Below are 14858 nucleotides of genomic sequence, written 5' to 3'. Positions count from 1 at the left end.
AACCACAACACTGAAACCCCAGCTCGGACTTTGAACCAAGCTCTTCTTGCCTAGTTTTCTTTTTGCCCCTTCGTCTCGCCAGGATCCTCGCCACCCCCGTCATAGCTTCTTCCCGGCCTCGGGTGGCCTTCCAGCCACCTGCGCGCGACCGGCATCGACGCGCAGCAAGGAGGCGGTTGGTAAGAGCTCAGTTCACCGCCATCCCAGGGAGCTGCGGAGACTACAACTCCCATCACGCCCCGCAGCCGGCTCCCTCCCCTCCCCTCTGCCCCCCCTCTCTACCTTGGCCGGCGGTTGGGAAGCTCTCAGCTTTTATCTGCAGACCGGGCGGGAGGGTTCCGGATCCCTGCGATCTTCCCAGACCGGAGCGCTGTGCCCGGCGGTGGCGGTGGCGGTGGCGGAGGCTCTCAGCCGAGTTCTGCCTTTGCGTCCGCGCCAGCCCGGAGCCTCCGGGGGGCCGACGGTCAGTCCCGGCGCGGCGAGAGGATGGTCATCCGCGTGTTCATCGCCTCCTCCTCGGGCTTCGTGGCGGTGAGCACGTAGGGGACCGGCCGCGGGCCGGGTCTGCGTGGTAGGGGCAGCAGGGCGCCGATCCTGCGGGAGGCGCGCGGCGCCCGCCCCGGTGTGTCTCGGCGCGCTGCGCGTCCGGCGGCGGGAGCCGGCGCCCGGCAGGTGACCCATCATCCTCGGACAATGAATAGGGCGGGGAGCCAAGGTTGGTGGGGGACCCCGGACTCACCCACGTGCCCACCCTGCACGGCCTGAGACGGAGACAGGAAAATGGAGTCGGCGGGAAGCCCCCAGCTCCAGTTGAGTGGCTCGGGGATTTGGGGATGGGTGGTCCGAGAGCTTCGGGGGTCCCACTTCCCTTGGTGTCAGTTCTTGCCGATTTGGGACACTCAGCCCGGTTCTGTGTTGTACGGGAGCTTGTCAGGCTGCTTGGTTTGCTAACCTAGCTCCTGAATGGAACAAGTTTAAGTAGAACTTGCTCTCCACCCTCTGTGCCCCGCCACCAAGCACGTTTCTTCAGTTTTATACCTGCGCAGAGAGAACAGTAAACCAGGTTTGTCCTGTCGTGCCAGGGGTTTTTGTTTTGTCCTTTTTTTTTTTGGCCTCGGGTACTATAAATATTTTTACATCTATATGTAAAATGTGGTGCGTTTGGTTTCTTTTCTCCAGTAATGCTGTGCTCAGTTTCATCTTGGGGATATATAAATTGTGGTCTCTTTCATTATTTTAAGCTGTTTTGTTTGGTCGATATTCTTGAATTTTTTTTTAGGAAGAAGTTACATAGCTAGATATCAGACTTTAGGGAAAAATTCAGTAATATACTTGATAGCCCACTGAATAAGACAGGTAGCAATATGTTCTACACGATTAGATTATTAAGATTTGGTTACCTTAGCTAAGAGTAAAACTCTAGATTTAAGAGGCTCTTTGGTGAGATACAGATTCAAATACATCAGAAAGTGCAATGCTGATAGCTTAAAATTTGGTCTGGCCAGTTGGTTGCAGGCCCAGCAACTCAACCATGTTTTCCCCAAATTTGTTTCTGAAGCAGGTGAGATGGAAGGAAGAAAATGTTGTTTGCAACACAACACTGAGGTTTTTTATTTAAAAAGGAATTACCCTACAATAGAAAAAAAGGCCCCCTTTTGCATTAGTTACGATAGATGAGAAATTCCAACTTATCTTTGTATGCACGCATGCCCTGGTCCCCCACATTCCTGATAGTTTTGGTGTTTCTTGTTATTTGGGGCTGCTTAGTCATACCTGCCTTTTATAGATGTCTGCACTGAAGCTGCACTTCATGTGTTTGGGAACCCATACTGTTTCATGGATAGATTTTTTTCCAATTCACTTCTTCCTAAGAGTGCTACAAAGCTTTTGGTTTCACCATCAACTTGAGTGCTCCGATAATTGTTGCAATAGCATTTTATTGATTGAAAAAGGGATGCTTTATGTATTAAGAAGCCTACGCTACCGATGTTGGACAAGTCAAACTTACGGTAATGACTTGGCTTGTCCTGTAAGAAGGTCGTATATCAAGAGAGTTCTGGAACCCCACATCTCTGTTTCCTCAATTCCATTAACAAATATTTATTGCCTGCCTGCGATGTGCCTTTTTAACTTTTAAATTTAATGTTGGGTGTTTTGCACATGAAGCTAGACCTAAGAGACCCCAGTTTTGAGGAAGGCTCTGACGAGTGGTGTGAGTTTGGTTGAAGTACCTCACCTCTGCTGGAGTTTCTTGTCCATAGAATGAAGGGTTGTGATGAATAACTCAGCATTGCACTCTAGCTTTAAAGTGCTTTGAATTAATTAGTTGGGTAAATGTGGATAAATCCTTATAATGACTTCTTTCCCATTGACAATATACATGTTAGTATCAAAGTGAATTTATTCTTTTCCTCTGGTGTTTTACTGGGATGGCTCAGGTCCCCTCACTAACACACCCGGTAGTCTGTGTTCCAACAAGATACGGTTTCAGCTGGAAGACATACTCTGTTATCACATACCATATGTACAGCCCATAAATGCTAATTATGTATTTTAAAGTACCTGATCTTTTTGGGTCTCAGACAACCCTCAGTCATTGAGTCCCTCCAATTGTAAATTTATCTCCTATATCAGTACAGAGTTTTTCTGTAATTAGGTAACATCAATACTTTGGGTGAGGGTAAGTTTATGCTTCTATGCAAGAATGGTGATTTCTAAGAGATAATGAAGTTGTTTAGGTCAGCTGTTGAGCAGAAGAGGCTCACTAGGGCTTATGGTATTATGCTGTATTGAGCTGTGAGGGCACAGCTGTGTTTTCCCTCCAGCGGTGTTGCATTGACCATTGGCTCTGTTTCATTCGGTGACCAACCATGACCAGCAAGTGCACGGGAGAATGAATAATGTGATTCCCAAATCAGTTTGGTTTTAGCTGGAGTGGATTAAACCACAAGGAAGGAATGTGACTAGAAGTAGACGTGGCCAAGTAAGTCCCAGGAATTTCCAAAAAAGATGCTCTGCCCCAGTCAACAATAGATTTAAACAATCTGTCTGGGGAAAACTCTCATATCTTGTTCTGATTTGCCTGAACTCTCCAGCTTCAACACCTAACAGTGGTAGTTAGAATAATTAACAGAAGGGGTGATTGCCCTTTTCTCTTCCCCAGCTCCAAGTAAAATCAGCTTTTATAGGAAATAAAAGCAATGCCGCATTATTATGCTACAGCTACTTGAAAATCAGATTTCTTATGCAACTAATCGTGCTGCTGTCATTCATATCATAGAGAAGGGCACTTTATTTCAGTCCTAAGAAAATAGTGTAGTCATAGGAGTGCCGTTTTAAAATCTAATTTATTCTGGTTGTATACCCAGAAGGGGAGGTCTTGGTAACTTTATCCAGGAAATGTATTGATATGACTTTTTAATGTAAAAACATTGAAATCAGTCGATTATTTCATTCATTCATTATTTTATTTGCTCAACAAGCATTTTCTAAGGGTCTACTCCTTGCCTAGCCCTGTCCTTGGTCTTGTGGGAATTGGAGGAGAGCAGAGGGTGTGGTTTCTGTCCTCCAGGAATTCAGGTAGGGATCAGGTGGGGAGATAAGATAGGAAAGGTGAAACCACCAGTAATAAAGTACAACCCAAGGACACATGCCTCTTTCAGGAACATTCTTTACCAGAGATAGAAATTATATAGGCGGTGGAGGGATGCATTGCAGGATGTCAGATAAGGAGGAAATGTGCCAGAAATCATAAAATATGCATGTGGGAGCCTCAGGCAGATGGCAGAGAGAGGGACTGAGTTGGATTTGGAGCCCGGGAGAGAGTGCCTGAGCCCATCTTGTTCAGGCTGGAAAGGGAGGAACCTTAGGTGGGAGGGGACAGGCACCTGGGGTCCCTGTGGACCTTTTGAGTACGGAGTAGACCCTGAGTCCTTGAAAGCAGCCGGTGCTAACAAACTCCAGAGTACTCCACATCTCAGAGATGTCTTCAGAATCTGCAGCTGGCGTGCTGTCTGGAGCCTTTTGTCCCCAGGGAACAAGGTGCTGTCTGACAGGGAGAGACCCCTGGTGTGTGATTTCAGGAGAATCTTTACCATCCTGCTTGCCTTGACTAAAATTTCTCAAAAAGGAAGTAAAGTTTGTCACTCTTTGTGAAAAGTTCTTGGGCTCAGTTGTGAGAGCTGGAAGAATACCGAAAGAGATTTTCTAGTGAAGTCCAACCACCTCATTTCACAGAGAAGGAAATTTGGGCCTAGAGATTAAATGACTTCCCCTGAGGTCATTAATGGCAGTCAGTGCAGAGCTGAGGGTTAAGTGGAGGCCAGGTCTCCTGACTACTGAATGTATCCCTTTGTACGTTCATTCAGCCCTACATTCATTCATGCCTTGATTGACTCATGCTCGCATCAATCATTGAAAACCTGTGAAGTACCAGGCTCTCTATTAGGTGCTGTCAGGTGTATGATGGTCAGCAGAACAGGCACACACTCTGCCTTCATGGCGTAAATCAGTGCGGACACTCCACAGCCCAAAGACTTGGGTTGCAAACCATTTCATCAAGGAGAATGAAGGGCTGATGCTGGCTCGGGGGATGTTTCCATGGGACAAGGGGAAATGAGCTAGACAGAAGTAGTATATCCCTGGATGTTGGAGGGGACCATCACCGGGAGGAAGAGGTACAAAGAAAGCAGAGTTGGAAGCAGAGTTGGAAGACATGGACCTTTGTCCACGGCTGCAACTGTGTTTTCAGGTGGGTGTGGGAGTGGAGGGGAAACATGTAGAAACTGTGCTCAGAGTTGTCACACTCGTTTTTAGCTGTAGAAAGGCGTGCCCATGCTTTGCTTTGTGTGACGTATGACTGCTGTAAACGTGCAATGGTCAGACCCGTGATAATGATCAAAATGCATTGTGAAGCTTCGTTGGTATAAGGGAGCTTCTGAAAGGAGCTCCGAGGTGGTTAAAGTCAGGATGTGACCATATAAAACAGAGTGAGCATCAATTCCCCAGTGACTCTAATGCCAAAAAAAGCTAGTGAGGGTAAGCCTGGGCTTGCTAGGATCTTTAACTCAGTCCTGAGTCACATGGCAAGGTTTATTCCCATTTTACAGATGGAGAGACTGAAGTTAACGGACCTGATTGAGATGATACCCAGTAGATGGTGGGACCCTGAGTCAAAGTCTGGCAGGCAGGTGGCTCCAAAGCTTCTAGAGCAAAATTTCTCCACTATGGGCCCTTGGCGGAATGAAAGTACCAGGGGTGTTCCACATCCTGCAGTGTGCTGGACAGTCCCCTGTAAGAGCTGCCCGATGCAAAATGCCAGTGGTACCCCTGACAAGAAACAGCGCCGAAGGGCATTGGCAGGGGAGGGGAGGGAGGGAGTTCAGGGAAGTGGCAGGAGCATTATAAGAAATAATTAGGAGAGGCAGGAATAAGTTGGGAGTGCAAGGACAAAGTTGTAAGGGAACGTCAGGCTGGGAAGACGTGTATTGGTTTTCTAGGGCTGCCATTAACACAGTACCGAGAACTGTGGGGCTTAAACAACAGAAATTGGTCTCACAGTTCTGGAAGCTAGAAGGCGAGATCAGGGTGTTGGCAGGCTTGGTTCCTTCTGAGGGCTGTGAGGGAGACTGTGTTCTGTGCCTCTCTCCTAACTTTTGACAGTTTGTTGGTAATCTTTGGCACTCCCCCTTGGCGTGTAGATTATGACCCTGATATCTGTCTTTATGTACACATGGCATTCCCCTTGTGTGTGTGTGTGTCCTCTGTGTCTACGTTTCCCCTTTTTATATTGAACTTCAGCCTACCCTATTGGCCTAATCTTAACTCGATCATTTGCAAAGATCCTATTTCCAGATAAGGTCACAGTCACAGGTACCGGGGGTTAGGACATCAGCATCTTTTAGGGGGACACAGTTCATTTCCCGTAACAGCATGCAAGTTGACAGTTGAAATAGAAGGACTAATTGATGGCATTTCCCCCCTTTAATTGGAAAGACTATGGGCGAATTTCCAAGTCAGATATGGGTATGGAATTATAGTCAATGCATACTAAGGTCCATTGCTAGAAAGGGAGATTTATCGATATCCCAAGTGAAGACCTGACCTCACTTTTTCTAGTTCATCTTAATATTTCCCAAATTTGATATTTTTTCCATTCTGTGATACTTTAAACTTGTAAATATAATCAAGGGCATGGACTCCTTTACGAAATTAGGGACTTTTTAAAATCCATGTGCATTAGGACATTTTAAATAAATATTTCATTTGATTTGAGGGAACTAAATTTTGACATCTATTTATAAAAGTATGAGGTGGTTTCCACATCGCAGGAGTGTAAGCCTAATTGAGCTTTGTTTATTTCTGTATTTTTCAATTTTTTGATCAAAAGCAGAAAACAGCTATTGTGAAAAAACCCAACAATTCTACAGGCAGCAGTGTGAGATACTAACTCTAAAGAATGTTTCTTCTTCAGGTTTTTCATGTTTAATTTGTAAAAAGTTCTGAAATGAATTGGTTTTTTTTTTCAGTAAAGTTAGAAATGGGTGACAGAATAGAAAAGTTCTAGATTCTTAGTGAATGTTTCATTTTTAACATAAGAGTTAGTATGGCTTAGCGATCATTATATATGAAATTTTGAAATGCAGATTTGAAAAAACTGGATCAAGAAATTATTAGTTTAGCTGCCAACGGTTAATCTTTTTAAAATTTGCCTTCCAAACTCTAAACTCAGAAGGAGACCCTTTTAGGTTTCATCAGGTTTTCAGTAGGGACTGCTTTCAGGGGTGTTAGTTTAGCTGCAGAGTTCTTTAGAAACTTAAGTTCTCATTTAAATCACATTCCTGTATTCACTATTTTTCTGTGATCAATTTTATATTACTCCGTTTATCCATTTTGCCGAAAAGGAGCTTAGCTTTCCAGGTGAGAAATGTAGTGAAAAGTTATTTTTTCTCAGAAATGGCCAGTGCTTTTTAACATGTGAGGGAAATCCTCTACTCCTGATCATGTACAATTCTCTTTTTGGGCCCTCTTTCTTGTTGTAGCTTAACAACAAGTCGCTGAAACCTTCTGTTTGGTGTTTTTTTAGACCAATAGGATCAGTACTTACCGTTGCCAGAGTTTTGATTGGCAGTTGGTGTGGCTGGGAGAGTGGGACAGGGGAGTCAGAGGTTGGAAATGGACACCAGCTGCAACTGAGCATCTAGTTTAAAGCAGTGGTTTCCCTCTGTCCTCTGGAAAGGCTTATCTGAGTTTATCTGCCAGCACAGGCTAGTCCCCCAGGAACTGGGCTGTGGTAATTTAAGGTTAGAGTTGTTACTTCTTTTATGTTTGATTGTTTTGTTCCCAAACGCTAATGGACTGAGGAAAAGTACTTAATGGAATGTTTCCCTTCTGGACTCATGACAACTCTGCTGTAGGACTGAAAGCTGAGCTAGATGCTGGCAGAGGGGGCCCCGACCTACAATCCCAGGGACTTTTAGGCTGGTATGGCCCCTGGGAGACTCTGGAACAGTTTGATTGGTATTTCTGAGGGGACCTGACTCCTTTGGGTTGGCTCCGTAACTGGCAAAACCCGAAAGGGGGTTTCCTGGAACTGACCCCTGAGAGTGGAGTGGTGTGCATCAGGGTGTGTCTGCCTTCTTGTGGCACCTTTGTGTGCTCCCTGCCAATATTACCTCAGAGCTCCCAAAGCCGGAAAGGAAACACTGGCTGTGACTGCGGGCAGAGAGTTCTACTACGTCAGGATGCATTTTCCATTTCCTACTGGTGATGGACAGCCCAGATCTGGAAATGGCTTTCTGTCACCTTGGCTCTAGTGGCTTGGGAGTGGAGGGCTAAGAGTAAGAGGTGACTTGCTGGACAGGTCAGTTCAGTGGCATTTGGTAAATGCAAATATATGTAGTTAAAGTCAGCAGCTATTGCTACACACCAATCCGATATTAAAAACAAAACAACCAACAAGGACCTACTGTACAGTGCAGGGAACTGTACTCAATATCTTGTAATAACCTATAAGGGAAAAGAATCTGCAAAAGAATAGATATAGATATATGTATATCTGAATCACTTTGCTGTACACCTGAAACTAACACAACGTTGTAAATCAATTATACTTCAATATAAAAAAAGGTAAATAAAAAAATACACCACCTGTATGCAACTTAAGTTGGGAAAAGAGTTTGTGACTATAATATCTGACTTAAATCAGTTTATGACCACCATCCGATTTCAAATAAGTTCAAGTGAAAACAAAACAAAATAAAACAAAGCAAAACAAAAAAACCCAAAGCAACACAGCCAACATAGCTTTTGAGTTAGTTTTCCTTCTGTGGGTTGCGCAAGGAGTGGGAGTATGGTCTCCATTCATGACGTTCCTGTGTGGATTGAAGCTTCCAGGTTCTCTTCTTTAGTAATCATGTTCATCAGGATAGTTCCTTTGACTGGAAATTGGCCATTTCCATAAGCCTGGATCCCCAATTGACAGGAGGTTTGGGTTACACTGTCATTTTATGATAAACTACATACTAGCCAAAGTAGGTCTTTGGATTGAATACCTACTGGTTTATTTAATTCTGGAGTCAGTTTACATTCAACCCATGCACCTACTTCTGCCTCATCTTTGGATTATGTACCATTGGCGAGATGTCACCCAGTGCAGCACATTGGCTACATTAGTGTAGCCTCATGGTTAAGGCGGGGCTTGGTCCAAATCCTAGTCTGCCATTGGTGAGCGACATGACCTTAGGCAAGGAGCCTCAGCCCCTTCATTTGTAAAAGTGGGACAGCAGTGGTACCTTCTGTGTAGGATCGCTGTGAGCATCGAAGGCCTGAAGTATTCCACATACAGTGCCAGGTACATAGAAAGTACGCGGTGCATTTTATCTATTAGTTCTATTGTATCGTTATTAACAGCAGCAGCAGTAGTAATAGCAGTAATAAAACCATGAAAAAAATTATAACCCTGAACTGTGCAAGATCTTTAATCATCAAAATGTTGCATACAGTACATAATGCTTACCAAGGATGCATGCTGATGTAATGTTTGGAGAATTTTTAGTAAATTCAAGTGTAAAGAGTTTTCAACTGAAAATTTGAATAAGAACGTGACAATTTGAGGCCGTTCCCCAACAAACCACTTAGAGTTCTTCTGTAATTTTTGAACACTTTATAGGGACACAGCATGCTGTGCACAGTCACTAAACCATATTTATTCACAGCCTACAAAGTGCTTACTATGATGCAAATGGGCACTCTTCCTTTGCTGTACACAGTCCATGATTGCAGAGTCCTCATCTGATGTAACGCTTCCTAAACTTGGCAAGTAGATTTCATCCCAAATGGCAGCCCTGTCTGATGAATGGTGGCTGCCTGCAGAGCTGGGAGAGGGGTTTTGGAGCCTTGTCTGGGATCAGCTGGAAAACACCCAGTGTGGTTTTTTTGTTTGTTTGTTTGTTGTTGTTTATGACTGCATTGGGTCTTCATTGCTGCGTGCAGGCTTTCTCTAGTTGCGGCGAGCGGGGGCTGCTCTTCGCTGCAGTGAGCGGGCTTCTCATTGCAGTGGCTTCTCTTGTGGAGCACGGCTCTAGGCGTGCAGGCTTCAGTAGTTGTGGCTCGCGGGCTCTAGAGCACAGGCTCAGTAGTTGTGGTGCGTGGGCTTAGCTGCTCCGTGGCATGTGGGATCTTCCCGGACCAGGGCATGAACCCGTGTCCCCTGCACTGGCAGGTGGATTCTTAACCACTGCGCCACCAGGGAAGCCCCCCACACAGTGTGATTGATTGTTGATGTCTGCTCTGGCCCCGGAGGAGGGAAGACCAGGGCTTATCCACATACTTGCCAGCCCTGTCTTAGACTCTGTAGTTGGACTCTGTCTTTCAAATTCATGTAACTGAATGTAGAATATTTTCAATCTGTAAGAGGGAAGAGAAATATGAGAAGTGGGTTGAATTGATGGATTATATCCTCTGCAAACATCTCACCTCGAATATGGGGTGAGGAGGTGGCAGCAGAGAAAGGGCAGGATTTCTGTGGTTAATGAAAATGAGTGATACTTCCCGGAAAAGACAGTGATTATCCTGACTGTGAAACTGAACACCAAACCTTGTTTGTTGTTGTGAAACGTAGGCAGCGTTCTTTCAAATCTGGCAGATGGGCAGGGGTGGTGGTAAAAGAGATAAGGGGCTTTGTGGGAAAAGGTGGTAGAGACAGGAGAGGGAGAAAAGCACTGGAATGGGTAGATTCGAGGATAAGCCTGCCCACTGTGCCGAGCCTTGGACATTGAAAAGTCAGGTGAACAATGAGTGTTTACCTGTGGCCAACAATGTGGGAGGATTTTTTCTGCAGGTAATTTAATCCTTACAATCATCCTACAGACTGCAGTCTATTATACCCATTTTACAGATGAGAATATTGAGGCACAGAGTTAAGTAACATGCCCAGGATCATTCAGCTCAATGAAACCAGATTCGAGCCCCTGTCTTCTGACTTTGTGTGTGGTACTTGTTTCGTGACACCACATTGCCCACCAGAAGGGCCCCTGATCGGAGATCAGTGAGGACCTGGTCATGCCGACCCAGAAAGCTGGCTGGGATAACAGTGTGTGAACTCATGCTAAGGAAGGGGGAAGGGGCAGAACTCCACTCAGCAGGTAATTTTTAGGCACAGTGTCCTCAGGGCTTGTGAAAACAATAGCTTTGCTTCTTCAGAGACTCTGATAAAAGCTATGAGGAGTATGCGTTGAGATGGAAAGCTAATATTTCATAATAATAGTAACAACTGCTGTTCACAGCATGTGCAGGAAGTACTCAGGGCCTTGCGTTTGTTATTTGTATTTCTTTCAGTAACTTGGCGTGATAGCCATTGGAAGTGGAGAGAATATCTGAGCAGAGAGACCTGGGTTCAAATTATGCCTCTGGTTCCCTAACTGGCGGGGTAGCTTAGCAAGCCTTTTTATTCCTCTGGATCTCAGCGTCCCCATTTGTAAAGCTGTTGGAGCTTCAAGAAATGGCAGCCATCAATAATATTATGAGTTTAAGTCAGCAATAATTCTCTGGTCTTTGGTAAATTTTCGACTTTACATGAACTATCAAGATTTAATTAAGGAAAAAGAATTGTTCTTATAATCAGACAATAGGTCCTGCCTTCGATGGAACCTGTCCCTAGGAAGACCTGAAACTGTGAAACTGACATTGTTTATTGGGATTAGTGTGAGCTAAGAGGTCACGGTCTGGTTGCAGAGGCTGGAACCCCGTTGTTTTTGACCTAACAGTGTTTAAAATTTTTTTGAGCAAAGATTTTAAATCCTGGGAGATGTCTTTCTCACCCCTACACATCATCTGGATTTCCCGTTCTTCTTGAGACATCTGGAGACCTTTTGATCTCCATCCTGGCATGGATCCACTGAAGCTGACTAGTGGTGGCCCCTTCATGGGGGCATATACCCCGGGGGTCTCCACAGCCCCCCACCATTCCCACCACCTTCCCCACTCTGAGCCATTTGTTCTTGAGCCCGTGTTATTCTTTTTCTTATGTTAGAAAGTATTTCTTGGCGTCCGTGTCTATCCAAAGTGGGTTAGATTGAGAGTGTATTGAGAGGGTTCTATATGTTTCAGGAAGAACGGGAGCCAGTGAGAGTTTTCCTGTGGAAGAAAAGACAGAATAGTCCCAAATGGTTATTAGGTGTTTGTTGGCCACATTCCTTTCTGTTAACTGCCGGACTCCTGTGGGCATTTGAATAGTCGACTCTCTGTGGAAGCTGATTATTATGGGAGGTGAAAAGTGTCTATTTCCTGTCTCTGCTGTGCCAGCCTCCCAGTCAGTCTGTAATCTCAGAACTGCGGCTTGAGGTCATCATGCTCTGGAGCTTCTTTGGAAAGGTTGGAGATGAAGCTGGTCATACCCTAAGCCCAGGTTGGTCAGCAGCACCGCCGTCAGCATCTTGGGCTGCATAGTTCTCTGTCGTGGGAGGTTGCCCTGTGCGTTTCAGACAGAGAGCAGCGTGCCCAGTCTCTACCCACCCCGTCCCCCAGGTGCGACAACCAGAAATGTCTCTAGACATTCTCCCATGTCCCCTGAGGGGTAAACTCCCTGACTGAGAACCCCAGCTCTCGTCACCAGTAGCGGAGAGGAGATGCTCACGATGTGATATAAGACTTAGATCGCAAAAACTGGAAGGAACAGAAGAGATCATTCAGTTCATCTTTCTCTTCTGCTGAGGCGTGAGCTAGTAAAGGACTAGCTGCCTCGCGTCTACACGACTTGTCCTGATTCTCCTGGAACGGTGTCCTGGGCGTCGGGAGACTTGAAATCTGGTTCTGGAGATGCCATTTAATCAGCTTTGTGTCTTTGGACAAGAAACTTTGCATTTCTGGGCCTTAGGCGTCTCATCATGTGATTGTTGTTTTCTAGTTGAGATCGTTCACATACCATAACCCTTTAAATTGTTGTGTAAGTGGTTTTTCACGGATTCACTGGGTTGTGCAGCCATCACCACTAGCTCCTTTCATCAACCCCAAAAAGAAACCCGTGTCCACGAGCAGTCGCACTCCCCAGCCCCTCCTCCCCGAGTCCCTGGCAACCACTAATCTACTTTCTATCTCTGGATTCGCCTGTTCTGGGCATTTCATATAAATGGAATCATACAATATGTGACCTTTTGTGTCTGGCTTCTTTCACTTAGCACGTGTTCTCAGCGTCCAGGCCTGTTGTAGAATGTATCAGCACTGTGTCTCTTGGTATGGCTGAATAATATTCTATGTACGAATATACCACATTTTGTTTATTCATTCATCGGTCGAGGGATATTTGGGGTTGTTTCCATGTTTTGGCTACTAGGAACAATGCTGCTGTGAACATTTGTGTTGGAGTTTCTGTGTAAATGTGTTTTTGGTTCTCTTGAGTATATTCCTAGGCGAGGAATTGGTGGTTTCATATGGTAATAACTGTGTTAGCTTTGTGAGAACGGCCAGACTGTTTTGCAAAGCGGCTACTCTGTTTTACATTCCCACTAGTAATGGATGAGGTTCCAGTTTCCTCACCAACACTTGTTATTGTCTGTCTTTTTGATTATGGCCATTTTCGTGGGTATGTGGTAGAATCTCGCGATGGTTTTGATTTGCATTTCCCTACTGCCTAGTACTGTTGGTGTTGTTTCTTAAGAACTGGTTTAGATCTTTTTTATTTTTAAGAGCTCGCTTTAACTGTTTAATTTTTTTCTTTTTTTCCACACTTAGACCAGTATGACAGAATTGAGTCTTTAGGGGATGTGTGTGTGTGTGTGTGTGTGTGTGTGTGTGTGTGTGTGTGTGTCTATAATTAATTGAGTTAATCAATTCCCATATGTTCATAAGTACCTTCTATTGCCCAGTGTTCAGCCATGTTTAGGACAGAATATATGGCATGACCCTTCCCCCCCAGTAGCTAATCATCTGAGTGAGAAGAAGAGCACAGAAAACAGAGCCATAGGGAATACAGTGCTAGAACGAATGATCTATGCTGTAGGTAAGTCTCCAGGGCAGATATATTTATCTGGGTAAGGGCAAAGGAAGGCATATTCTGAGCGAGACAGAAAGATGGCATCTCTTAAATGGGGAAGGTGGCTGTTTTCAAGATTCTAGAAAGTATCACTTAAATAAAAGCCTCCAGTGGAAAATTGAGAGACTTTTTTTTTCCAAAATATTTTGTTTGAGCTTGGCTTGTGAACTAGAACAGATGTCATCTTTCCTGTTCTCTGTTTTATTTTTTTAATAAGTTTATTTATTTATTTATTTTTGGCTGCATTGGGTCTTCGTTGCTGCGCACGGGCTTTCTCTAGTTGCAGCGATCAGGGGCTACTCTTCGTTGCGGTGCGCGGGCTTCCCACTGCGGTGGCTTCTCGTTGCGGAGCATGGGCTCTAGGTGCGCGGGCTTCAGTAGCTGTGGCACATGGGCTCAGTAGTTGCGGCTCGCGGGCTCTAGAGCGCAGGCTCAGTAGTTGTGGCACACGGGCTTAGTTGCTCCACGGCATGTGGGATCTTCCCGGACCAGGGCTCAAACCCATGTCCCCTGCATTGGCAGGTGGATTCTTAACCACTGCGCCACCAGGGAAGCCCCCCTGTTCTCTTTTTGTCAAAGAAATGAATTTGGCTTGTGTACCCATGCTGCCTTTTGTTGTAGACTAGATGATTCCTTTTCCACTGGCGTGCATTTCCTGTCGAGTGAGAGCATGACACATGCATGCTCTATAGTGAGTTCCATAGTGACACTTTAAAAGTGAGCTTGGTTCTAAGAGATAATTAACCGAGATGAGATGATTAATTATTCACCTTTTTAAATTCCTTTTCCATTAAAGGAGGGAAAACAGCGTCCTCCTTCTAACAAGATTAAGTCTGCATGTTAGGTTCAGAGAGTGTAGGAAAACCTCACTGGCTGCTGAGAGCTTCTGCCTTCGGGGCCTCACCTTTTGGCCTTGCATCTTGGGCCCTCTGACCCGAATCTGACCTACCTTCACAGCATTTTCTTTCACTATTCTTTAGACCACTGTATACACACACCAGGCCTTCTTTAAACCCCTGGTTTAAAACGCCTTCTGTGCGTTTTCTCATGCTGCTTTCTTTGCCTTGATGGTGCCAACCTTGCATTGAAACTGGTCAGGGTCCCCTCCCTTCTTTGAAGCCCATGCCAATAATATTTCCCAATGAAGACAGCCGTCCTTTGCCCTCCAAACTGGGAGGATGCTGTTTCCACAGCCCTCCAGGATGTGGAACTGTTTTCCTGGCACCCAGCGCATTTTACCCTTGGTTACAATTATTTTGTACCCAGGTGGTTTGCATGCCAAGTTCTAAGCTCGTTGCGGTCAGGTCCTATTCATCATCTTATCACACAC

The 14858-nt window shown here is 45.2% G+C and overlaps 1 protein-coding gene across 1 annotated transcript in view; it reads left to right on the top strand.

Moving 5' to 3' along the window:
* The first annotated feature begins 267 nt into the window (after positions 1 to 267).
* The window catches only part of SH3BGRL2 (SH3 domain binding glutamate rich protein like 2), a 54247-nt gene continuing 39656 nt past the window's right edge, over positions 268 to 14858 (top strand). The window contains exon 1 of the mRNA XM_067702723.1: positions 268 to 531. Coding sequence (XP_067558824.1) covers positions 487 to 531 — 45 coding nt within the window. The 5' untranslated portion in view covers positions 268 to 486. The remainder of the gene's footprint in view (positions 532 to 14858) is intronic.

The sequence above is a fragment of the Pseudorca crassidens genome, chromosome 13, assembly GCF_039906515.1.
Source record: "Pseudorca crassidens isolate mPseCra1 chromosome 13, mPseCra1.hap1, whole genome shotgun sequence".
NCBI lineage: Eukaryota > Metazoa > Chordata > Mammalia > Artiodactyla > Delphinidae > Pseudorca > Pseudorca crassidens.
This window is presented reverse-complemented; position numbering and strand designations above follow the sequence as displayed.